This window comes from Rousettus aegyptiacus, unplaced genomic scaffold (genome assembly GCF_014176215.1).
Source record: "Rousettus aegyptiacus isolate mRouAeg1 unplaced genomic scaffold, mRouAeg1.p scaffold_m13_p_1, whole genome shotgun sequence".
NCBI lineage: Eukaryota > Metazoa > Chordata > Mammalia > Chiroptera > Pteropodidae > Rousettus > Rousettus aegyptiacus.
The window spans coordinates 175,403,463-175,430,910 of NW_023416284.1; the positions used below are offsets into that span (position 1 = coordinate 175,403,463).

Consider the following 27,448-nt stretch of genomic DNA (forward strand, 5'->3'; position numbering starts at 1 on the left):
TTGTAAACTCCTTAGGCAAATAGGATCTTGTGTATGATTCAAAATAAAGTAAACTTTAACAAGAATAGGGATTTTCCTTTCCAAGGACGGCTTAGATTCTGAGCTCAAGTTTCTTTACTACATTAATTATATGGAAATAACTAAATGTCATGGTCTGCAAGCATCTATCAAAGTGGACAAGCAACAAACTGACAAGAAAAGCAAATGCAGTGACTCAGTCATCTTGTCTTTTTAGGTCTTGGAAATGTATCCAATAATCCATCACAACTAAATAAAAATATATGATTAACATGCTCTCTACAGAATGAGTTAACAAAGTTTTTAATCCTTTCCTTAAAGCAAACACTGAGAGAAAAGAATGAGGCTTATTGTGTTACTGATGAATCATACTGTGTGCAAATAATAGTTCTTTAATAGATATTCAGTGGAATTCTTACACACAGGTAATATATTATTAAATAAAATTTAATAGAATAAGCCCAATGGTTATGCATACTTTAAGCTTTTAAAAAAAATATTCCATTAACTTCAGTTAATGGATCAAAAAAAGATGACAGGCCAAATTTAACAGATAACCATTAAAGAGTGGATGATTACATATACACACACACACACACACACACACACACACACACACACATATATACTGTAATATTTAGTTGTGCTCACTTTTTAAAATGAGAATAATGTCAACAATGATAATTAGCATCATTTATAGAGTGCTCAATATGTGCTAGGTACTGTGCCACATGAGTTACCGTTTTTATTTCATTAAATCCTCACAATGCCGTAGGGAGATGTAACCATACCCACTCTACAGATCAGGAAACTGAGGCTTAGATAGATTGAGTCAACCAAGATATTTGGTTTACTACAGTTTTAACTTGGGTTTATCTGAGTTTAGAGACCATGGCCTTTTTCAACTGCTGATATAATTTTGTATTATAGATAGATTTGAAAGTGAGGGAGAAATGCATCTTGTGGGAGGGCTGGATAAATCTACATTTCCCTAAATTTGCTGTGTGATCAGTGCACGATCTGCATCCAACTAAAAGCTAATACATCTCCTGGAGATTTTATCTCATAGCAACACGCTTGGATAAGCTAAGATCAAATCAAGAGTATCTTCTTGGATAGGTTTTTCCCTGCTATAAAATAAGAGATATCAATCTTGAAAACCACTTTAGAGCTTTAGGTTAGAAAGTAGAATCTATCCTTTGCATTCCTGTCTGGATTTACACAGTTTTTTAAATACAGATTTTATACAGATTTATATAGCTCCTGGCTTAGCACTGGCCATAAATCAGAATTCATCACTTGGACTGTCTTATTAGACTTAAAACTGCTTTGTTGGGGGAATTTTTCCTGAAAGACAAATTGCTAAAAATCAGGAAACTTTTCCATTTTACGCAAGACAGGACAAAGTCTTAAATGTGACTCAGGGAGGGGATCAAAACACTGCAGGGTATGACTTAACGACCTTTGCGTTATTAGATTCACCGATCACAATGGGAAGAAGCAGCACAACTATCAGAAGAGTCTTTGAACTGTATCACATCTGCAGGAGGAAAGGGCTGAACTCACGGTCAACAAGAAGGACAGTTTCTTCTTCTGCTCCTCCAGCCGCGCGCTGGCCGCTTGCCATTTCTCCTGGATTTCCGTGAGTTCGGCCTGCAAGGCGGCCTCAGCTCCGCTGTCAGCAGAGACCAGGAGCTGCTTGCCGGCCTCCACCGTCAGGATGTAGCTGCCTTGCTGTCGCAGGAACACTTTCTCTTTGAACTAAGAGAAACCGTAGATTTTGACTTTCTCACTCTTTGCTCCACCATTTCCCTCCTCTTAAGCATTTTTAAACGATCCGCCATTTTCACCTACAGACCATGGTGTCTTTCATTGAACAAGCATTTACTGAGCTGGTACTTTGGGCATGAATGAAGCGATGTGTAAGCGAATGAAAATCCAACAGGTTTCTGTCCCCAGGTTAAATACAGTCATGATGCAATGCGGAAACTGCGCTATAAGACGGATGCACAGGGAACAACGCATTGCTACTTATAGCGGTTTTTTTGGTTTGTTTTTTTTACAAGTTTTAGTTAGATCTATTTATTTTTGTTTTTCAAAAAAAAAAAAATTGGGGATGCATATTTAGTACAAACTACCTAATTCAAAGAAAGACCAGGGCTCATCTCTCCAACCCACGCAGGGTGCACAGAGAGGCTTCCTCAAAGTGATAAAGACTTGAAAGACATATGAACACAACCAGATAAAGAAGGGCCTGGTGTCACATGAGGGCCAGGGGTCAGGGAGAGGACACTTTGCATGCAGAGAAACAAGAATGGGCAAATTCACTATTCAAGGTAAATACGAGGAGTTCAGGATCCCAGATGTAGTTTTCAGTGCCTGGGGTATAGGATGCACATAAGAAAGAGGTAGAAGGTCAGACAAGACCACACCTTGCACATGAATTTGGTTTTTGTAATAAAACTGAATGAGATTCACAGAATATTATGCAGGGAAACGATGTGTTTACATTAAAGCATTCAATGGTATAGTAGAAAATGCAATGGAGAAAAGGTATATACTGGACTTACTCAGACAGGTTAGAAATCTATTGTCTATCTAGGCACAAAAAAAAAAAAAAAAAAAAAAAAAAAAAAAGCATGAGCACCCAGTCTTGGGCAATGGCAGTAGGGATGGAAATGAGGAATATTAGATATGGAAAGGGGGAAAAATAGAAGAGTGTAGCTATAGAATGACTCTGGGGTTCCTGGCTGATAGCTGGTGATGACATATCCTCAGATCAGGTGCATGGGAAATGGGCTGATGGAGGAAGTTGTTCCAGAGATCACAGGCTTTGTTGAAGCCCACAGACATTAAGTCTGTGATGCACATAGATGTGCATCTAAAGGGAAGTCGAATACATGAGTCGAAAGCTCAGGAGGTAAATGCGACCAGAAGATGCCAATTTGGCCTTTCTCTGCTCGTAAGGGGTAGACGAAGCCATGTGTGTAGCTGAGCTCTCCCAGAGAAGTGAGGAGGAGAGAGGAAGCAGAAAACAGTGACATTCGAAGGAACAGGAACCCACGAGATACACTGGGAAGGACTGATGAGAGCATGAGGAAGCATCCATCTAAGAGGCTGGAGTCCCAGATTCCCAGGCTGGCGACCTACGGGTTAGGCCAGGAAGGGACCGAGAGCTCAAGAAGGACTGAGCCTTTTACCTTCTCCAGACTATTTCAGTGACATGTTTTAACTGCTCGTGAGTGAGATGCACATAACCATTCCCTTGCCGATGTCTTTCTTCCATGCTGAGTCTCAACGAACTGCTGGAAGGACCAGGCGTGTGAAGTGGAGGGAATGTCTGTGAGAGGCTGGTGCTCGCCAGACTTTCATCATTAACTGTGGGCTTTGGAATGCAATTATTTTCCCTGTTTCTGTTGACATTTGCGAACGATGTTTGTCACTCATTCCAATGTCACTCCAGAATCCTTCTGAAGAACTGAGGCTAAAGTGGACAGTGGGATTGTAGAAGAGGTTTCAAAACAGCGTGTTTCGCGCCTTACCTGTACTTCATCGAAGAGCGTCCTCGCTTGTTGCAGTGGTATTGGGACACTTCCGAGACCACTCGTGGGTAAATAGGACACTTCGACCAACCATTTACGAAGCTTTTCTGCCATCTCCCTGTAGCGTTGCCACTGGCGAATCTGGCTGTCGATGATGCCTCTCCTCTGCTGGGCCCTGCGAACCACTCCCTGCCACTGATTACTGAGAAGTGTCAATTTCAGGTTGAACTCATCTCTGGTGAAGAAATAATCACACAGGGGGGGAAAACACTGTTATCTTGGATGTAGTTACATTATCAGCCAATGTATACATACTCAATGACCGTAGCCCTGAGGACTGATCTAGGGCAGAGGTTTTCAAACATCATGCCATGACATATTATCAGGTCTTTTGTAAGGTCTATTGAAAAATTGCTAACAGTTAAACTATCGGTGTTTGCAAACGGTGCGTGTTCTCATGTTTCAGTACAGGTCGAAGGCATATCTATAAGGTCATTGTCGTTCACCTTCTCCCAGAGTGCACAGGTCAGCAGTAACAATGAGAATGGTCTCAAACCCTGAGCTCAACCATAGCGATGTACGCAGCATGTACTAGTATCTTGTGAGTGCTACTGCAGGAGAAAATGAGGAACAAAGCTTATTTACAACCTCTGTCTTCAGCTAGAATTATAAGGCAATTTGGACGAACAAAACTGGGTTATTTTAGCTAGAGTCATGAGCCACTTAAATAAAATTATGTTATTAAAGATTTTTTTTAAAAAACTGTACTCCATAAACTCTGTTATTCCCTGATAATAAATAGCTCCAATCGTTAGCAAATTATTCCACATGGTAATCTAAATTTTCCCATCTATATTTTAAACCCACTTCACTTTGTTCTTAGAAAAATGAAAATTATCTAGTCATCACTGTCTGTATAAAGGTTGTCCATACATATGCACACATTAAATTTAATTTAAGCCTTCTCAATTTCCAGCTAAATAGGCTCAGTTTTTTTTTCCAGTTCATTTTTCCTATCTCTGTGCTTTCTACCTTTAAAAAATGTTGACAGTTCTTTACAAAGTTTTCTTTAACATTCAACTTGTGGCTCTAGAACTGGTTTGCCCGGTATCAAACAGAACAAGTTTCTTTACAGCTTGTATTTTATTACTAATGTGTAACATTGCTTCGATCTATTGTATTAGTTTTGCTTTCCTTCCCTAGATATGCTATTTCTCCTGGACGAGGGTGACTTTGGATCTGAATTGGACTTACTATCCTGGGCTCCAAAATTATTGAAACCTATATCTAGGGCCACCATAAACTTTGGTTTTGAAACCAAAAGTTTTATTAGTGATTCTGGTTTTGAAAGAAAATTTCTGATATTTACACTCTAATCGCAGTAGAACCAAATGTGGCGAATTAGGTTTATGGAGACTTCCCTAAAAACTATAAGCTTCTCTCACCTCTGAAGAAAGTATAACTCCAGGACTCAAGGATGTTCTACGACACAGAAAGTACCCTGCATATTGCTTTCCCTACCAGGTGACCATCTGAGATCTCTTTGCGGAATCTTTATCTTCACTTTGAAGAACAGAGCTGTCCTGAGCTACCTGCCAGCATGAGGAACTACTCAAAACAGACACTGTTCCCACTGCTGAACTGGAACTCTGAAAAAAGTGATAACTAAAATTTGAAAACACAATAAACTGGTAATCTGGGGACTTCTTACTGTCGACGTGTTCTAATCTGAATTTTTTTTTTTTTCACTTGCAACTTTCAAAATTATCCTCAGGTCCAACCCTCATATTTTCATCTCTTTGGTGTTTTTCCCTAACTGTTAACATTTAAAATTTAATAGATGTTGGCTTGTGCATGAATTTTAAATTTTATTTCACTTAATGACTCAAACTTTTATAATATTGTTATAGAGTTGGCTAGGGAAGGATAAAGCAAAAGATAAGTTAATTACATCTGAATTTGTCTTATTTTGAAGGCTTTAAATTCTCTGTAAAGTTCACATTAAATTTGGCTTACTTAGAATAGAATAAATATGGTATCACATTTTGTTGTTCCAAGCTTAACCATGAAAATCTTTCATGTTCATCCAAAGAAATATCCACTTAAAACTGAAATTGGTTTCAAAACATTTTTTTTTAAAAACCCTCTCAATGAAAATAATTTATTTTCTATTAAAAAAAATAATACTAAATTAATTATAATCACAACTACTGGTCCTCAATTATGGGAGATATACACATATATAATAAAATAAATGAGGTTTATACTGCAAATATCACCACAGAAAGTAGATGGGATTGAGTAAATATTATTCTAGGAAATGTAAATATAGTACAGAATCATCAATTTCACACACCAGAAATCTAAAGAGGAGCTAGATATATTACCTCTTCATTTTCAATAAAGAGAGGATCTGCTAAGTAAATGAAGAGGAAGTAGGTTTTCAGGATAAGTGTAATCTGACTTAAGGTATAGCGGTTTCAAATCTGGTAGAATGATCATGGTATGGGAGAGCTGGCTGGTCCTGACTAAAATCCAGATACGTGAGTTCTAGGCTTGATTCTGTGCTACTCTGTTCCATGACCTTGGTCAAATCAGTTCACATTTCAGGACCTTGAGTTTTCATCTATAAGTAAGAAGGATGGTCTAGTGACCTCTCTGCTCCTTTTAGACATAAAATTTCTGTAACCATATAAAAATGTTAGAAGCATCTGTTTACAAACCATTGATACATCATTGATACAATTCATTCTGATCTATTTATTAGTTCCAGTCTCCTACAGACTACTAGCAAAGGTTGGCTAGGTGATTTCCAAGTACTCTATGTCCTTCATATAATATAATAGCAGTTCTTTAAAAAGATTCAATACTCTATCATTTCAGAGATTCAGACAAGCCTTTCCTGCAATTACTGAGGCTCCATTGCAGTACAATTGCCCTAGGAAGATTGGATATATGCCCTCTAATCTGCTCATTAAAAAGAAAATGACTAATTTACTGGAACCTTTCTTCATAATAATATATCAAAGATCCTACCTGTCATCAACTTGACCTTGTTCCAGAAGACGCTGGCCATCAGTAATGATCGAGTGCAAAATTTGTTGACGACTGAACATCTCTGCTTGAAACAACTATTATTTTTTTAAAAAAAGAAAAACATACTTTAGAGTTCCTAATTTTAATGATGAGTTTTCTAATAAGTTTTTAAAAATTCTGGTTGAAGCAAGATTATGGAAAATATCTCCAGCTGAATCAGGATATGTGTGATATCCTGCAGTGTAGAAATAATGTATTTTTAAACCATTAATTAAGATATATTTAAAGTTTAATTTTTGTTTACAAAAACTGGCTAAAGTAAAATTATGATCCCCTCCTTTCTTTCAAAATCACCTATGAAGTTAGTTAACATATATATTGTATTCTTATTTTTTTTGTATGCAGAATATGATCCATTTTCAGACAGAGAGTAATTTAGGACCTTTTAAAAAGTTGAAAAATGAAAAAAAAAACATTTTGGGGGAACTCAGTATTTTTTTTCATTTTAATTTAGTTAATAAAATTATCTCACTACTAAAAAATACAAGTCTTTCCAATTATTTGATTGTTGTTTAAACAGCTTTACTGAGATATGATTCATATGCCATGCAATCCATCTATTTAAATACATAATTTATTGGTTTTTACTATATTTTCAGAGTTGTACAACCAACACCACAATCAATTCTAGATCAGTTTCATTACCCCCAAAAGAACTCCGTGCTCATTAACAGTCACTTCCCATTTCCTCTCAATATGCCAGCCCTAGGTAACCACCAATCTATTTTGTCTCTATGGATTTGCCTACTCTGGACATTTCACATCGATGGAATCATGCGATGCACGATCTTTTGTGACTGGCTTCTTTCTACTTAGCATAATGTTTCCAAGGTTGATCCACGTTGCAGTATGTTTCAGTATTGCACTTCTATTTATTGCTGAATAGTATTCTAATGTATGTGTATAGCATATTTTATTTATTCACCAATTGATGGATATTTGGGTTACGTCCACTTTTTGGGAATGATGTATAATGGCACTATGAACAATATTCTTGTATGAGTTTTTGTCCACACACATATACGTGTGGACATATATTTTCAATTCTCTTGGGTATATCCCTAGGAATGGAATTACTAGGTCCTATGGTAACTCTATGTTTAACATTTCGAGGAAATGCCAAACTATTTTCCAAAAAAGTCACCATTTTACATTCTCACCATCAATGTATGAAGATTCCAATATCTCTACATCCTCATCAATACTTGTTATCTTTTTCATTGTAGCCCTAGTGAGTGTGAAATGATATCTCACTGTAATTTTGATTCACTCTTTTTATTTTATCATTGGTCAACTCTATGAAACTGAACTTAAAAACATTTTAGACATGTTTAAATTCTCTATTTTTTAAATTCAAACAAAATGATTTAAAATTAGTTTTATTCTTTTAAGTTCTACATTAGGCTTTTTCTCTACTTTTAGGTAAATCCTATTTCTCATCTGCATATATTTCAGAAACACATGGAGGAACTTGGATTATGTCAGCAAAGAGCAAAATAGAGACTAATTAATTAATTCGCTTTTGGTATCTAGTTCATTCTCAGTGTTTCTTGAGAAATAATCATAATGCAATTTGATTAAGCGGTCCACTTGTGGATATTAAGTAGCTTGATTTCCTAGTATAGAATGCATATATACTTTATAAAGAACATGCGATTTTAATTTATCAAAGACTTTTAAGATCAAAGCTTAATCTGTCCAGCAAGTAGCCTTGGCAACGTTAATGTAATCTGTAACTCAGTTTGAAAACTGAGTCTAACTTTCTACTCTCCTTCCGCACACACCCTCTTCACTTACCCTCCCCTGCCCCTCTGTAAACAGACTTTGACCACAGTTTTGGGCGCTATCCATTTCAGGGTATTGAGGCCTGCAACATGCTTATACCCAACTATGGAGCAAAGAACTGGACCACATTTTTGTAATTAAGCTATCAAAACCTCAAGCTGTTTGAGCAGACTCGGCAAAAGACGCATTTGAGCAGAGTCGGCACAAGATACGGCACTTGAAGTCCTCCACATGGCATTGTGCAGCATCTTCCAATGGGCTAAACTATTTTATTACCCCCAAATCTGCTGGCATAACTTACCTCATGTGCTCTTTGCTGCTCCAAAAGATGCTGATAATTTCCTGAAATCTCTACTGCTAACTTTTGCTCGGTTTGAATCAAGAACTCCATCCATGTTTCACATTTTTCCAAGAAAGTCTGATGTTGTAGCAAAAATGACTGCAACTTACTGACAGAACGAAGGAAAAATAGTGGTAGTTATGTTGCTGCTTATTCTTATGTCTTATATCTTTATCTTATATCTGCCTCTAAATCTAATTTGACCACAAAACTTTCAAGTTAGGTGGTAGAATTTTAAAAAAGAAAAAAAGGAAAATTGAAGGAAAAAAAGTTTAAAATGATAAGTTTAAAAAATGATAAGATTATATATGTTTCTCTAACATACTTTTAGGTAAAAGAGTTTTTCATTTTTTGATTAAAACAATATTGAGTACATGAAACATGGAAAACCACTTTACAATTTGAGTTTCTCAATTTTAGTTCAAATTTTGTATCGTTAGAAAGACCTAGCATTTATAAATGTATACAAATCATGAACTTATTGCTCCTGATACATCAGACCGGCCAAAACGTCTCTTGGTGACGCTACCTGAATCTTTCTGTCGTTTGAGAGGAGGTCAGAGACCAGTGCCGGTTCAGACTCTGCATCCTCTTGATTTCTTTATCATTCAGGGGCAGCCTGTAGCCAAGTTCATTCAGACGGTCTAAATCTGGCGCCAAGCTGCTGAATTTTAACATCTGCCCCTGAAAGCGAGATTTAAAAGCAGGGTTAGCACCATGGTCAGAGCAGCAGGCAGAGGGCTTTCAAAGTGCGCAGTGAACTTTGGATCTCAGGAAGAGGCTGGTCTTTGGTCTCCTGTGCATTTCTAGGCTGCCTGCTTGCAATCACCAGGCCTGCAGAATGAAGAGCTGCATTTCCTAACCAGCTGCCACGGCTGCTGCTGCTACTGTGGCTACAGATACTCACTATTCTTTATGGACCATTTTCTGCATTATTTACTTGGTTTATTTACTCGTAAGTAATGCTTGATAGAACTGATAAAGATTCTATCAATAAAAATTATGCTGCTATCTGAAGAGGCTTATTTCCTACTTTGGTCATCCATGCACATCTGTTCCTTTATTATTTAATGATAATAATAACAGTTATAAGAGTGATAGTTAACATTTACCGACCACTTATTATGAACCAAGCATTGTTATATGAGCTTTACAGGTAATACAGTAACTCATTTTATCCTGAAAACAATCTCATAAGGTACTGCACAACTACTCTCACTTTGCAATGAGGAAAGAGAAGTCTGGAAACCAGGTAAGCCAGGTAAGGCCACCCAGCCAGTCAGCGGGATGGCTGAGTAAATGAAAGATGCTGGGCTCTCACTGGATGGAGCGCAGTCCCGCTCAAATTTTGAAATCACCACGCTTTATCTTAAGAGCTGCAGCTTTAGGTCCTTTAACCCTACTCTAAAGTTGGCGAGACTCGACTGAGAAAGCAGTCTACGCTTTCAGATCTCTCTGCTCCCTTTCAAGCACAGGACAAAGCTGCCCGTACTGGTTTTCCCATGGGCATTCATAACTCCATCAGGAAACTGACTACAGGAAGGCGGAAACGTCAGGGCCTCTTCGGCTGTGTGTGTTTTCTCTTTGCGTGCTCTGCAAAACATCCTAAAGAAAGAATAAACCTTTCCGACTGTGGAAGCCAAAAGCATAAGTATGAGACGACAGGATTTCTGTGGGTCGACCGTGGCAGTGGACGTCACTGACATGACACGGGCCTTCTTGTCGGTGCGTGCAGAGAGGAAGGTGCTATTCCAACAGGACAGAGGACAACCGTAGTCATTCGTCGCGTGAACGTAACTAAACGGCATGATAAAACATTGAAGAGGCAGAATACGGGGCTGTGGAAGTGTGTCACCGGGGAGCCTGACCGTGGACAGAGGTGAAGGCTTTCCTAAGAGAATGACATTGAACAAAATGACCAGGAGTGTATTTCTTTTGGTTGAGAGACAGTCGATGAGAACAAGAAAAGAATTCCAGAACGGGGGAACGTCACGCACACAGACACTGGGAAGAAATGTGGTACCCAGGTGGCTGGAGGATGAGATGGACTCTGGGAAGACGAGACTCTTAGGAAGGCAGAAGCCAGGTGATGCTGGGCCTCATAACCCACACTGGTCTTTACCCTGGAGCAATGGAACCCATAGAGGGTTTTAAGCAGAGGAATGCTATAATAAAATCTGCATATCTATTGTATTATCTTATTTACCTTACTGAATACTTAAAATATTTCCCAATTAACTAAAAGCCTTTAAAATAAAAAGATCATTCTGGTATGGTATCAGATGGGTACCACACTTACAGGGTGATCACTCTGTACGTTATATAAATGTCCAATCACTATGCTGTCCACCTGGAACTAATAGAATATTGTAGGTCAACTGTAATTGAAAAAAAAATTAAAGAGAGAAAAAAGATCCTTCTGGCAGCTATGGGTCAGAGGGAGAGGGGTAGCTGCAGGGAGCTGCAGTGGTCTAGGACAAGAGTCAGGTCATTTGAGTTAGGAGTGGGTGATGATGGGGATGGGAGGTTCAAGGACTGTGAGGGAAATGATGGACAGGCTGGGCGTGGGGAGGGGATATGGGTAGGGAGATGGAGGAGTGAGTGGTATCTCAGGAAAGGTCCTGGCCGGTCACCCACCACCCGTGCACAGCTCATTGTTCTCAAGAGAGGAGGAGAGCAGAGCTGGCGAGCGTTTCCTTGGGAGCTGAAAATAACAGGTTGGCCTATGTCAGGAGTTTGGAGTTTTCCTTAAGATTTTGAGAATGAAGACAGAAGATCTGGGACTAGGATTCTAACACATGTACCTTAAGGTCTTCCATCCGTTCCTGGATGGTTGAGAAGTCGCACGAGGGGCTGGGGTCCTGAACTTGCAGCGTTTCTTCAGCTTCTACGATCCAGGCCTCCAAAGCGTCCAAACTCTTGGTAAAGGTTTCATAGTCAAGAACGCCCGTCTTTTTCATTACAAAAAAAAAAAAAAAAAAAATTGGCATTTAGAAATCTAGTGAAAGGACAAGTGAATATCGAAATCATTTTTCATGTTCTTATGTCAAATTGCCATTCTCAAGATGCCATTCCTAAAGAAACAAGGCTATGATGACTTAAATTTTTTTTTTATTTTTGTTACTATATTTTCCCCTAAAACTTAAAATGATTTCTATGTACTGTCAATTAGTTAACCAATAAAAGTCACTTTTAAACTATATTATCAAACAGAAATATACTTCTCGTATAAACAGGAATGTTAATATTAAAGCCACTCCGTGTTTATTAATTGAACACATTTTACTCAGTACCATGGAAAGAGTCATCAATTTAGGGGGAAAATTACATGGTAAAGAACAGAATCAGACTCCCACCTTCCTTTATCCCCATTGGAACTTCCAAGTTAGCTTATTTTTTAAAATTTTTTGTGCTTGAAGTTGGCATCGCCTCAATGACGAAAAACCCTTCTTTTCCTATGTTTATGCCCGGATGTTATAGAACACCCAATTTATAACACATACTGAGTACGAGTTCCGTACCTGTAGCATAGTCTGCTGTTTGCAAAGAGCCTGTTCTAGGACACATAAGTGTTGACTCAAAGAGAGTTGATCTGATTGAATGGCGGAGGCTGCTGAAGCATCCACTTGTTGCTTGAGTTGCTCTCCCAGCTCATGGAGAACAAAAAGGGAATCCTTCACTGTCCCCAGTCCTTTGAGGAGGTCCTATAGAAGATGAAAATATACCCATCACGAAACAGCGTGTTAAGTGTGCTCCTTATTATAAACAATCAGCAAAGGGCCAGACATTTAGAGACACTCCATTCTTATTTGTCAAATTATCTTCAACAGCAGAAAAAATAATTGAGAATGGAATCTAATTTTTAAAAATATGTATGCATATTCGCATTTTTAAGAATATGTTTAATATTCTGATAATAAAAAATGAGCCACATAGATTCATTTTAGGACATTGGGGAATGCAGAAAAAGCATCTACCAGTAGAGTCGAAAAGTGGAAACATTTTGACAGTTTTTTCCAGCTTCTTCACAGAATTGATATGCAATTGAAAACAGTATCATCTTTTACTTTTTTTCTACTTAATATTATAGACACAAGGATGAGCCTGTCAACAGCATCTTCTGTAGATGCAGGTGGTCACGCCGTACTGGTTACGGTCTGCTCTCTCATCTCTGTGGGGTACAGAGCCCTCTCTGTGACTCTGGTGAGCAGCGGGTAAGGGAAGGCTGTTCTTCCATTATTTTCCATGGTGTCTCTTGCTTCCACTTTTTATGGGACCCTCCTATATGCTAAAAATTATAAGCCAATGAAAATTCTCTGTTTCTGGTTTCCCTGTGCCGCTAAGAGATGACAAATGACCGATTCTTCCACCTGCTGCTGGTGCCCTGCCAGACATGGAGGAGTGAGCAGGGCCTGCTGTGCCTACACAGGGACTACTGTGACAGGAAGGAAAGCAAAGGCGGCGTTGACCTTGACAGAGATATCAGACAAACTCACAAAAACAACTTGGAGCCCTACCCTTTAAAACGAGTATATATCTCAACTCAGGAGGGCTGAAAATTGAAGATGAAAAACCCCGTTAAGGATAAACTATATAGAAGGAGAAAAAACAGTGAATTCTCTTCACTGTAAATATTAAACTTTGGCTTTAAAGGGATTATTTGTTATTAGCATGAAGGTATTAGAATAGGTTAAATTTTTATCTATGTGCTTTTTATAACTTGCTTAATTCTAACAGACTGAGTGGGAAAGTTTATAAGAAAATATCTGAAACATATTTGTTAAAAAAAAAAAAAGACAAGGACAAATAAGAAGAGCCATGTAACGGGTAAAACAGGAGAACTGTTCCCAAAAACTTAAGTAGGTTATTGGCGGATACAGTGAAAAAGGGAAATTCTAAAAAGCTATTTTAAAAAGTACACTCATAAATCAGAAGAGAAAGACTTTTTTCTACTGTTAAATTCTTAGAAGAAATTACATTGACGCTTACATAAAAGATAATGAACCTAAATGAACCAAACTTTTAACACTAGATTTTTAAAAAATACATCACAGTATTTTCCAAATGGTCATTTCTTATATTGACCATCTCTGTAAAAACAGCTTAAATCATTCACATGGATAGTATTCCATTAGGAAAAATGGAAAAGCGACCCATCTTTTAAAATGAAACAATGGAAGGATCCTTTTAAATCTGACACATGTGTTCTAAAAACCTAGCGGGCTCCTTAATACTTGAAACAATTCTTTTTGGGTACTTGTCTCACATACCAAGACATACCAAAAGCTCAGACACATCAGCGCTAACCCTGCTGAACTTGAGAAGTCGAAGGAAGGGATTCTGGGAAAACACGACTGTCCCGGAGTATACGTACATCGCAATCTTGAATCCATGTAGCGACTTCGTCATCAGCAATGTCCTTGCTAGTGGCTGCCTTTAAGAGCGCGTTGGTGCGATCCTCCTGCTGCTGAATGGTGGAAGCGCACTGCTGCGAGTACTCCTTGTATCTCTGCCAGAGCTGCAGGAGGGCCTTGCTGGCGTGCAGCTGCTCAGCGATCTCTTCCAGCAAGTTATTCCACCTGCGACGAGAGCCAGCTCTCATGCACGGACTGCCACCTTTCACCAAAGGCTGTCACTTACTATTTTATTTCTCGTGACCCTAGTTCATGTGAATTTGGAAATAATGCAAGGATTTCTCATTCCTATTGAACATTGCCCACTCGTTTCAAGGGTAGAGAAACAGGGATGAGGTTGGTCTTTGGGTATATGCCGGTTCTAATTTCCTTCTAAATATCTTTATTGCATTTACTTATCATGAAATTCATTTTGTGAAAATGAAAAGGTTAATAGAATAGAATCTATAAAGCTCAAATTCCAAATGCCAGGAAATTTTAATTGTCATTATTTATAACACAGATATAAGTAATGCAAAATGGTGTAAAATTAGCATGTTCCATACCTCATATTAACTTCCTTTAATGTATTGGTAAGAGTTTCCGTCACAGGTGGGTGACACTCTTTTAATAGTTGGTTGGTGATAGAGCCAAATTTCTGTAAGCTTTTTTCCTGTTTTTCTAGATCGTCTTGAAGATTCTGCCCAAGAAAAAAACACCGCAGATAAAATGACAGGATCTAAATTCTAATAACCAAGTTTAGGAGTCATTTTTAGTTATTTTCATAAATATGCACATACAAATACATAAACCACGACTTTGCTCCAAAGCTTTATAAGCTTTCTTTCAAGGATCGTTTCTGTATATGATTTCATTCTTACGGGTATGAGAAGGGATTCTTCATTAACAATTAAGCCTTCTTTTAGTGGCATCTGGAATGCTGCTGGCAAGGCTCCTGTAGGGTGTCCTTGTCCCCCACGTAGCAGGACACTATGGCGGTGGTATATATGCACTCTGTCACTCTGTGGTTCCCTTTGCTGCTCAAAGTCAACACTCAGGTCTCCGTCTTATAATCTAGATGTTCTACCAGAAGCTCGCAATAATTAGACTTTAAGAAATCATGGCTTTTCTGAGTACCCTCTCTCACTTCTATTGTGGGTGTTCTCCCTCACAAAGAATATTTCCTAGATGGGCTATGGGCTTGTCAGAGTCCTCTACCAAGGACCAGTGAAGGAACTTAAGAATATTTCCCTAGAAATATTGCTGAAGTGATAGACTCAGTTCTTGGCAACATTCCGCAGTCGAGTACGTTATAAAAACCCACTCCTATTTAATACCAATATCTATTGCCATTAAATCAAACTATGCAAAGAAAAGGCCCTGAATTCTTTCATATCTTTAGACAGTATTTGTAGGTGTTAAACACAGAACAGGATAAATTAGACAGTACTTTTAACCTCCTCAAAGTTATGAAATCTGTTTGCAAACTTATTATTCTCAAAACAAGGTTTAATGATTCTTAGTATCTGCAACAACTATTTGAGGTTTAAGAAAATTATATGCACACTTTATCCTTCCTTCCTTCCTGACACCACCCACCCTTACCCCTCCCACCCCCCCCCACCCCCCCACCCCCCCCCCCGCCAAAGGCGTTCCCTTCAGCAATTCTGCGAATGCAGGCAGCGACGTATAAACTTTGGCTCCCAAGCCAGGGAAGTGGACCGATGTCAGGCGGATACATGCTCGCTCTTGCTGGCGTCGCATCCTGCGGGGGCCAGCCCTCTCCACCGCATGGTCTCCACTATTTAGCCAGGGACAAAGAGCAGTGACAGGTGACAGTGCCCAGTGCACAGGGGAGTGAGGGCAGCCGCTAACCTGAGGGTAGTGACCTGAGATAGGAGGAGTGTTTGAGTCGAGCATCGGCAATGTCATTCTGGATGAATATGATGGTAACGGACACATTACAGTAAGCAGTAAGTGCTAGAAAAAGCGTTTATGTGCGCGCACTGCATAGACCACTGACACTATGCCAAATGAACACAACTTAAGAGTTTAAAAATTTACCACTTTTTTTTGCTATTTTTCTCTTTGCTTTCTTTTTAATCCCTTAGCATATGTTTGGAGAAGCAGGAGGAAAAGAGAAAAGAAAGACACAAAAGGCAGCGACAATGGATCAAGGAGGTTGATTTGGGTACAGAATCATTTTACAAAATACGCTCATGTGGACATTTGTATGACAGAATTTTTAAAGTCACTTAATTATACACCAGCTAATGCAGAATTCGGTATTCACGGGCAAGGTTAAATAAGTAACAAATAATGGTAGATAAAATAAATTTTAAATATTTAAAAAATAATTAAGTGGAAACAGTATACAGCAATAGTCCAGGATGATGTCTGCATTTGCTAATTTTTTTTTTTAATTTCTCAGATTAAAAAGTATGTTAAAAGTCACTTCCGTTTATTCCTTACCTGAAGATTGTCTACCTGAACCTGCACAGCTTCTAAGGAGCCGGTCAGCAGACGGAATCTAGAAAGAGAGTATCTGGCCTCCATGAGGTAACCGTTTATCTCATCGAAGGCCACCTTGTGGCTGTTCCATTGGTCGCGCACCGACCTCAACAGTGTCTTCAACTGCCCGACCTTTTGAAAGAGACAGACACTTCTTGAGATTGCACAGCACTTAAAATGATCTACTATATATGCTTAATTAACAAGAAAAACACTAAGAACTGGATCAGCGTTTTAGGCATTGTAAATTAACCTAAACAAAAAAGGACCCGAAAAGATGTAATAACGTTGAAATCGGTGACTTTCATATTTTGGAACACTCGGTCCAAATTAAAATGCTAAAATAGGTTACATACGCATTTATATATATGCAACCTTTATGTATGATATATGCAATATATATCAATATAATATAAAAGTGATAAAAGTCAATATAGTTGATACCACACGCATACTGAGTTTAACAGCAGAGGGAGACGAGAAACAGAATGAACCATAGCACAGCTGCAGGAGATGAAGTCAGAGAGATGGCGGGGGTGGGGTGGGGAGGGTGGGGGAGAGGGAGGGGTGGGAGGGAGGGTGGCCAGGCCCTGTGGGTCTTCAGGCCCTCACCGGGTTTTGGCCTTATTCCAAAAGAGAAAAGAAGCTGTTGGGGGTTTTGAGCAGAGGACTTGGTGCGATCTGACTTCCATTTTAACAGGACCTCTCCGGCATGGAGACTATTCAGGAGGTCAGCAAAGTAATCAAGGCAGTGGTGATGGTGCCTGAGACCTAGGAGCTAGCTGCGGGGCTGGGGGCAGAGGTTGCATTCTGGAGCCGTTCTGAAAACAGGGCTGATCAGATTGCTGATGGAGAAGATATGGGGCAGGAGGGAAAGACAGGAGTGATGAGTGACTCCACGGTTTTCTCCCCAAGCAGCCAGAAGGTTAGAGCTCTCATTAACTGGGATGGCAGGAAGTACAGGTCTGCAGGGGAGGAGTGAGAGGTGGTTTGGGCGTGGACGTCTGGGCTGTCTACTGGCTATGCAAGAGATGTCTACGAGCTGGATGTCTCTTTCTGCCTCTGTCTCTGTCTCTACCTAGAGTTTAGGAGAGAAATCCAGGTTGGGCATACAGATTTGAGAATTGCCTGTGCCTAGGTGAAATCTATGGACATAGTGATGGATGAGCGTATTAAGGGAGTAATGTTCACAATAATGTTTATCATAGAAAATATCCAGAGCTAGACTTTGAAGTGAACTTAATAGAAAGAGATGATGCATAAAGTTGTAATTATTTGCTCAGTTACTTTAGGAAAACTGACACCCATGTCATGTTGGGACATGAGGTGGCAAACATGGTCCTGGAATCAGTTCTCCACATGCAACATTACCATGTGGTCTAGATGCGCCCAGGTTTGGTTGAGCTCCTGCAGTGTGCTCTTGACAATGCCAGACGCTTCTTCTTTCTTGTTCTGAATCAGAGCAAGTCCATTCTGTTCAATTTTCTCTACCTCTTTTTCCTTTGCTTTAATCAAATCTTCCAGGTCCTAAAAGATTTAAAAAATAGTCATTTTAAATTGTTCTATTACGGAACTCTGGTGCACTGAAATTGAGCCATTATAGTCTCATCTCCTAAAAATTTTTACTAATCCAAAAAGATTATCCTTCTCAGGAGAGGGTCTCCTCAGTAAAATGTATTTCTACATTTGAATTTTAAAAATAGTTTTTTTTTTTATCCCATGAGAAATTAGCATAACTTAAAAAAGTAAAATTTGATTACCTAATAGATAAGGAAATGGTACCATATAATTTTTTTTTTCAAGAAGCTATAAAGAAGGAAATAACATCTGAAATGGTTAAGATGAATATATTCTTAAATTCATGCATCTTCATGTTGGAAAAGTTACCCAATCTTAGCCCATAGTGTGAAATGCAACGGAATGGTATTCTGGGCCAGAGTAGTCACATTTCTGCGATTTAGTCACATTTCTGCTACTATTGTGCTGGGCCACTTGGTATAAGTTAAAAATTTCCACTGTCTCAGTTTCTTCAGAATGTCTATTATCCTTTATTTTTCTCTAAAATACTCTGATTCTATGTGATTCGAAAAAATTACAGGTTTTTCTCATGAATCAAATCTTCATTTTCTTTGGGATGTGCATTTTTAACTTTCACTACGAAATGTTCAAAAAAGAAAATAAAATGAGGCAATGACCTGGAGATCATACTTAACCATACATCATAATTTTAACATATTTGAATGCCATTTGAGCATTTGGAAAGCTCAGTGAGGCAGGCTGTGATGGCTATCAGCATCTTATGGATGAATAAGCGGGAGATCGAGTGATACGATCTACTCAGTTTGCAGAGCTGGTGAGGCCGGAGGTGGGATTGGAACCAGCCTTCTGAGCCTGCTGACTCTCAGCCCGGTGCCGGAGGCGAGGCAGCTGGGTGTGAATCATGGAGAGAATGTCAGCGCCAAGTTGGGGTGATGTGAGAAGCCACATATTAAGGCAGGTTACATTCTCGTATTCAGAAGTACATCCCCAGAACTAGATGTGTGGAGGTTGAGAGAAGAAAATTCCAAAATATTTTAACTTTGGATAATGGGTCAATTCTGTAAAGGGATCCGCGCCTCCCTTTCATGATTCACAAATGGATAAGAAGATTGGGATTGGGTAGTGCTATCGCCAAGGTAAAGCGAGGAGCCCAGGCTATTCTGTATTAATTATAAATATTGTGTCTCTTCTAATTTTGTTTCTATGTGGCCCAACTTTTAAATCGCTCTTTATCTCATTTATAAAATAGGAATAATACATTTTCTTATTTCAAAGAAGATAACATTAGATAAACACATAAAATATCTTTTAAGGAGTTAAAAACTAGGCAAGTGTAAAATAGTATTATTATATTCAGTTATTTGGTAATCTGCCATGGTTCAGTGTAAATTTATTTATTTAAATCTAATTATCATGAAGCTATTTTTGCCTGGATGTATTAATTAGAAATTCATGCATTTAGTAGCCCAAAGAGATCATTTGTGCTTTTAATATTGTTCTTTCATTCCTACTTCACAATTTTGTCAATATTTTGACAGCTTAGGTAATTAATCAGAAAATGAATATGATGATTACGAGAGTTACAGGTCTTTTATGTACTATAAAAAACAGAATTAACTTTACTATTTAAGGCTATTTCTCTCTACTTCTTTAAAAGATTAAATAACCATAAATAATCCTTTCAATGTGTTTTTAATATAATTCTAAAATTCAGCCACTGATTAAATTTATCGTTATTTATCCATAGATGTTAACTTCTTTCAGTGAGCAATATTAAATTAATGATCTATTGCTTAGAAAAACATCTCTAAAATGCTCTGCACATTTATGTTGGCATAAAAGCAAAACCCAGGAAGAAAACAGGACTGAAATACATATTTTGTGCAAAATGAAGGTATGTTTTCCTTTCCTTTTGATAATAATTAAAAGATAATCAATGAAAGAAAAAGCCAAACCTAACATTTGTTGCAATACTAAGTTATTCTTAACTTGAGCTAACTCATAAATATCAAGTTTTTATGTTGGTTTAAATTAATAAATCACCTCTGAAAGAGTAGAAAAATGTTCAAGATTTTTAAAACAAAATAAAGCTTGAATTTAGTCACCAATTTAAATATGCTGGCTTGAATTTCACACTTTGGTCCAAAGGAACAATTTCTCAAAATGACAATAAATTTTTAACAAGGTTTGTGTTACTGCCAATTAGAACCTGCCAGTCAGGCTACTGTGATTTATATATGATCCCCAAAATAACTGAGTGATCTACTTTCTTTCTGTCCTCGGTTTCAAAAAAAACAACTTTCCATTTGAAATTACAAACTGGTATTGGTGTAAAGTTCTTTAAACCACACTTCAAGCTTTCCTTCCTGATGCTGACTGGTGTGACCCTTTGGGAGGCTAAAATCTGCGTCTGAAAAGAACTAGAACTCGTCCAGATAGCCATTTCTTTCTTTATGAAATAGAAGACATGTACATGAAAAGACACTAAATGGAAAATAGCAGTATAAAAGTAATTAAAGAGAAGAAAAAAGGTTTAAAAAAAAGAGGAAAGAAGTAGAGGAGGAAGGAAAAAAGAAGAGGAAAGTTATAATAATACATTATCTCAGTGTTTTAATCGTAAAATTTATCACAACAATGTAACAAGGAAGCACTAACGCTGCTAATATTAACACTTAAATTATATTTTAATTTTAGTGGAAACATTTTAACTTAGGAACTCGCCAGGAAAATAACTCATCCTTCAAAGTACAATTTTGAAATTCTGGCTTATTTCTACATTTTAGAATCAATGGCTTAAATTAGAAATACTACTGGCCCCTGGAAAATTGGAAATGCAATGATGTATGTTTTTGGTCTGCCATCTTTTTTGCACACCCATCTTTGGATGTAAAGCTTTTTTTTTTTTTTTTTATTTGAAGCATTTAAAAAAAATTGTCCAGGTATTTCTCTGTATGATGGTTTTCTTGGCCACTTTTATGAACCCTCAAAATTGTAATCCATTAGCTTGTCACCCCAGCACCAAGGCATCTGGTCTTTTATTTCCTGAACCAAAACACTTTGATTGTGAGCGTAAATATATCTCACTTTACATGTGACCCACAGAGAAAAAAAAAAAAATACGCTTGGAAAGAAGCTCATTACCAAAGGCCTTTCTTTTTGAAATCCAGAATGTAAAAAAGAGGTTGGGGAAAAGAAACATTTCTGTAGAATGACTTCCCAGTTGAGTCTGCAATTGTTTTCAGGGAACACTACAGAGAAACCTCACAGCTAATCTGTAACACATTACAAATTACTAAATTATTTTAGAGAATTTATTACAGAGTTAATGGTCATAGGTCATGTTTCTTTTGTATAAGCCTGAATACCTGAGGGACTATTAAGTGTTCCTAAGACACTTGAAAACATTTAGAGTCCGCCCAGTCTACCTGAACCCCATGATCCTTATCACTAACAGCAGAACGAGCAGTCACTGAGTGCTTCCCCACGGGACGCAGTAGGAAGTAACAGTGTCCCCTGTGAAGTACTTGCTCAGTACAGCTGAATCAGAATCCAATAAAGCCTCCAGCGCTAACTCCCATTTGTAGAAAATTAAGGGACGAGAAAAGCAAGTTATATGACATTTTCAGGAAGTATGGGTCAGTCTACAATTTCTGCACAAGTTAATAGTATTAGAAAAATATTAAAGAGATTTAAGAGATCTAACAAGTCAATGTAGCAAATGGACACTGTTGCAGCTTTTTGTGACTAAATTAACAGAAAAAAAAAAGACATTTTAAAGATAATTGAGGAAACAGTGTTATGGGTTGAGCATTAAATAATATTAAGGGATTGTTGTTAAAATTTTTGTGGTGGTAATGATATTATGGTTATATAAGAAAAGTCAGGGTTTTAGAGCTGTATATTATAGCATGCAAGAATAAAATGACATGCTACATCTTGGGTTCACTATAAAATTTTTAAGAAGAAAAGAAAAAATTTATGCAAATATGTCAAAATTTTGATATTCATTAAATCTGATGATTAGTCTATGAGGGCCAGCAGCTTCTTAGGAGTGTTTCAAAACTCTCATAATTCCAAATTCATAGGAAGTTTAGAAAAATTCTATAAACTCACATAATCAAATGGAACATCTTTTAATATTTAACTTTCAGTTCTTAAGAAATACAAATTCTTTTTGCATGTGCCATGAAATTGTGAAACAGTCCATATTAGCCACCTAGACCCATTACCTGACAATCTTTCATTGCATTCTGAACTGAAGCCTGATCTCCAATTCGATGTTGCTGTTTTAACCTCTTTTCCTGGGTTTCAAACCAAGTTTTCATACACTGTACATTATTTTCATATTCCGACCAAGATTCCAATAAGCCTTCCAACAGCTGAATCTGAACAAACATCATAAAACAAAATTTGCAATTTTATTTTAAATTCAAATCATGGGCATGTCACTATTTCCTCCAAATTGAGAACTCTTCAAATATGGTCCATCGCATACATAATTAAAAATGAAATGTTATAAAACGTGAATCGGTGACTATTTTTGGTACACAAGACAAGAACTTAAGTCGACTTGAAGCAAAGGCAAAAGAAATTAAGAGGCATTTTTAAAAAATTAAACAATGTACAATATACAAAGAGTGGAGGGTCCATAAGATGAAATAATTAACACGACAAAGAGCATTTAAAGCACTGCAACCTTCAGCGAATTTAATTTTTTTTACAGAGTGTACTTGTTCTTGGAGTTTTCATGAAATACAGACGGCAGAGCCGAGCTACTTGGCTTACCTTCTCAGCTACTAGACTCTGCAGAATTTGCCAACTTTTATTCATTGCTCCTAGTTGCTCAGCAAAATCAGTCTTATCACTGCGTTTGCTTTCCACATCCTGACTGGTGATTTGTAGCACGGACTGGTTCACAAAATCAACTGTCAACTGTTTACAGTTAATGTCTATCTTAAAACCCTAAAAAGAAAAGGAGGAAATAAGAAAACAAGGCCATGTAAATAAACGTCCTACATTTTATCAGGAGTTGGAAAGCCGTAAGAAACCTCAAAATTAATATGGTCATTTGCATGACTTAGTCCAAATGGCACAATCTATGTGTATTCATACAACTCATTATTTTCGGAAACTGAATATACATATACATGAATATACAAAATATAAATTAAATTTATGAATTTTGAATTTACACATATATATGACAGAGAATATAAAATAGGATAAGTTGTATAATCTCGCTATAAAAATATGCCTGAATTATTCTTAATACTGGACACCGTTTTTATGCTGCTAACCAGGGAGGCAGTTTTCTTATCTTGTACACCCGTCTGGTGTCACTATGTATGAAACATACTTCAAGGTCCAATTTTCATAACTTGAGTTTTGAGTTCCTTCAAATAAAATAGTCTGAAACATGAAAAGTTAAAAATTAAAAAAAAAATTTTAATTACCTTATATTTCTGAAGGTATTCATGAATTGCCTTGTAACCTACGGAGTTTTTTATGTCCTCTTCATCCTTTTGAATGACATTTTCCATGAGAGAGATCCAAGTCATGACTTCAGAAATGGCATGGCGAGAAGGTAGCTTGTCCATTTGGAGCTGCCCAAGCAAGAGATAGAACAAATCACAACTATTAAAATTCAAACGCAACTTCTGTTAACCTAAAACCCTACATCAATTCTTATTAATGTACCAAGAGAGATAACACTTCTTAATGACATTTTTGGATCTTATCCTCATTGGAAGCTTAGGATTAAACATCAGGCAAACACTGAACAATAATAGTTGTCCTATGTTCACTTGACATCCAATACTATAAACATTGTATAAACATTAGCTAATTAATCAAAACACCAGAAAGAAGAAAAAATTGTTATTTTATAGCTTGTTTTAAGAGTTTTTAAAAAAACCTTAACTACAAAACATTCAACAGATGTATTTTATTAATTATCTTGTAAAATCTCTGTGTATTATGACTCAGGAATGTTAAAAGAAAGAAAAATACCACACTACAAACTATCATTTTCTAGATTTTTGGCACTCCAATATTTATTCCTAAGAGTGTAGCCAATTCCCTCAGTCTTTAACTAAAAGATACTTAGAATTCTGAATCATTCTTAATATATCATACATTTATGCAGATGGCTTATTATAAAAATTTGGAGGAATGAAGCAATCATTTATAATATTTATGGACTTTTATGTAGTGCAGAATGATACAGAGATAAATGTGAGATGTCCCCTGTCCTCTAGAAATACAGGGCTGTTGATTAGTAGGAATAAGTCACATTAAACACATCTATTACACCTTCTATGTGGTGATGAGTGCCAAAGAGAGAGAGATATTAAATACCTGGGAGTCTGGGCCAGAGAAGTATTGAGTTCTCTTGCTTCTCTTCATTTATTGAATGGATGCCAGGTGCTCTATTATAGCTAAGATTATAGATCTTTTACACTTATTGTTATTAAATCTTCATAACTACTCAGTTTATGAGGCAGGTATAGGTACCCACATTTTACTCATGAGGAAACGAGAATTTAAACAAGGCCAGACAAGGAGCCTAATACACACACACACTCAACACGTATGCACCACGCATGTACTCGATACAGAAGCCCTCAGAAGAGATGACATTTGTAGATATGGTGTTGCTGGAACAGTTCGCTTTTAATGTCAGTACAGTGGACAAGAGAAAAGACAGCGTCCAAGAAAAAAAGCTGATTTAAATTTGTGTGCGAAAGCAGATTAATGCGCTTTTTCACTTAATATTGCTTAAATTAATGATTGTCGATTCAACCAGTGGTTCTTTCTATACCTGGTGGAGCTTCTCCTGCACAGCCGGAATATTCGTCAGCAGGTCAGTCCACTGGCTATCCACGTGTGACAGCTCAGAACGCAGGGTGGCCGTGTCCACTTTCTTCAATCGGAGAAGCTGGTTTCCAGTGCTCAGGACGGATGACTTCAGGGGAGATTTGGCTTCCACTTCCTTGGAAAACTCCTAAAAGGGGTAGCAATGTTCAAATCTGTGTCAAATAGCCAGGCTTCTTATTTAAGGAAAGAGACCCATTTGTTACAGACACAAGTTTTCTTCATATCTTGAAGGGGAGTTAGGTTAATAAGCATTTTGGAGGAAAACAAAAGCCCTGAATGAAAGCCAACAATGGAGCCATTACTTGAAAAACCACATTAAGAGGCAATGTTGGGTCCTGATATTTGGCATAATTATTCAACACTTACAGTTTACACGGACAGATTCTCTAGAGCTTGGTTTACTAAGTAGATCCATTAAAAGCTGATTTCCTTTTTATTGATGTAGGTCAGGCCTTACCTACAGGCCTGTAAATGATAAACTTAAATCAAATGCTTTAGATTCTCAGGCTTACCAGGAAAGCATTCAAATGATCACGGACCATTTCCAGTTCTTGTGGGACCGTCACAGATTGCTGAGTCCAAAATTCTAGCCTGTCTTTTGCAGACTGTAACCAGTGAATTAGAGCTGCAGATTCACTTTGATATCTGTAAGTATATTAATGAGCCTATTAAGTAAACATTCAATCCCTATTTTCTGCTAACCCATGTTATTATTCATCAGAGCTAATTTTAAAAGGAGATTGGATAGATTTGGGAGAATAATGTCTTGGGTTGAAAGTCTCAAATTCTCTTTTCTTAATATTTATGCCGAGTTTCAGCTTTCCCCTCTCTAAGCTGAAAATAAAGATACCTTTCCTCTAGTCCTTCATGTTGAGGCATTGAGGCTGTTCAGACAATGTTAGATGATTGTTACTAAAAGTTCTTAGAAATAAAGGTGGCATAGAAAAAAAGTATTTCATTATATAAAAGCAAGCCCCCATCTCTCTTGAATACTCCCCATTGTCCTTGAGAAATGTCACCTTCTCAGAATCACTTTCTCTCCTTCTAAGCTTTTACTATGACTACCATGTGCAGTCGATAGGCAAGGCAGGATGGCAGCTCAAAGGTAAGGTACCTGCCTCTCTAAGCAGTTTTAAGTACATGTTTATGTGATTATATAGGAACCCAACCAGGGGCTTTGTGTTTGCCTTTATTTTACAAACTCTGTAATAAGTTTCTAGAAGGATCACATCTTTTTCAAGTCTCACTAGCCTTATAAATACCTTGTGGCACTAATCTAAAAATTTGCAAAATAGTCACAGTATTACCTGGTCCAGTGTTTCAATATTGTTTCCAATCTGTGAAGTTCCTTAGACACTTTGTTGGTATTATTCAACCAGTGTTCTCCGAGTTGATTTAGCTGGCTTTCTAGATCTGAGCAGCTGATGGATATCAGGAGTCGTTTCCCATCATCTAACACCTGATATAATTTGGGCTGGTGTTCATTAAGGCTGGATTTCAAATGCTAAAAGGATGGAAAATGGGTCAAAAGTTTGGATGATGCAAATTTTCCTCTTTAAGAATTGTACGTTCTCTGATGCCCATGATGTTCCTATTATCCTTATTCAAACTTCAATTACGTGCACCCAAGTAACTCTGAAAACTTTGAGATGCTTCATCTACATCTAAGCATCAATTTTTATTTTTGGTAGTAACTTTAGGTACATTTTAAACTATCAGACTATAATTATTTCAAGAATAGTATGACACCAGCTTATACTACAGACAATGCTTAGTAGAGACTGAACTTTCAATGAGCTCTCATTAAAAAAGAGAAAAAACAATGTCACCATAAAAAAAATAGATTAAAAAAAGAGAGAAAATACTTTGTAATGCTCTACTATAAACAACAAACTATAATTATCTCAAGATAGTGTGACATCAGTGTAAACTATAGAAATGTTTGGTGGAGGCTGAATTTTCAAAAAGAATTCTCATAAAAAAAAAAAACATCGTCTTATGTTCTGTTATAAAACAAACATTAAGAATTTATCTGCCTTCAATGAGGTCAATAGCTTGAAATAAAAGCACTTAAGAAAATGTTTGATTGCAGGTTTGTTTAGATTTAGTTCGAACCATGGGAAAGTTTCAAAAGGGTATGCGACTACTTATACACGAAGATGCCATTCGGCTGCTGACCTGGTAGAGCGTTATCCGATCGATGAGCCTGTCCTCACTCTCCTCCACCAGACCCACACTGGGGATGTTGGCTTCCACCACCTCTAGCTGTCTGCTGAGCTCCCGGTGGTCGTCATCCAGATGGGACCATGTCTAGAAACACCACATAAGTCCGTGAGCTAAAAACCCCC

At 37.5% G+C, this 27,448-nt stretch overlaps 1 protein-coding gene across 18 annotated transcripts in view; it reads right to left on the reverse strand.

The window, feature by feature from the left end:
* The window catches only part of SYNE1 (spectrin repeat containing nuclear envelope protein 1), a 387,933-nt gene that overhangs the window by 62,789 nt on the left and 297,696 nt on the right, over window positions 1–27,448 (reverse strand). For all 18 annotated transcript variants that reach the window (XM_036222821.1, XM_036222818.1, XM_036222811.1 and 15 more), the window contains 18 exons: window positions 27,279–27,410; window positions 26,408–26,604; window positions 25,613–25,745; window positions 25,045–25,227; window positions 23,678–23,827; window positions 23,010–23,186; window positions 22,454–22,609; window positions 18,057–18,212; window positions 16,647–16,817; window positions 14,741–14,874; window positions 14,156–14,360; window positions 12,303–12,485; window positions 11,586–11,732; window positions 9,311–9,465; window positions 8,743–8,890; window positions 6,597–6,691; window positions 3,561–3,795; window positions 1,585–1,779 (listed from right to left, as the gene is read on the reverse strand). In XM_036222821.1, the coding sequence (XP_036078714.1) occupies window positions 1,585–1,779; window positions 3,561–3,795; window positions 6,597–6,691; window positions 8,743–8,890; window positions 9,311–9,465; window positions 11,586–11,732; window positions 12,303–12,485; window positions 14,156–14,360; window positions 14,741–14,874; window positions 16,647–16,817; window positions 18,057–18,212; window positions 22,454–22,609; window positions 23,010–23,186; window positions 23,678–23,827; window positions 25,045–25,227; window positions 25,613–25,745; window positions 26,408–26,604; window positions 27,279–27,410 (2,952 nt within the window). The remainder of the gene's footprint in view (window positions 1–1,584; window positions 1,780–3,560; window positions 3,796–6,596; window positions 6,692–8,742; window positions 8,891–9,310; window positions 9,466–11,585; window positions 11,733–12,302; window positions 12,486–14,155; window positions 14,361–14,740; window positions 14,875–16,646; window positions 16,818–18,056; window positions 18,213–22,453; window positions 22,610–23,009; window positions 23,187–23,677; window positions 23,828–25,044; window positions 25,228–25,612; window positions 25,746–26,407; window positions 26,605–27,278; window positions 27,411–27,448) is intronic.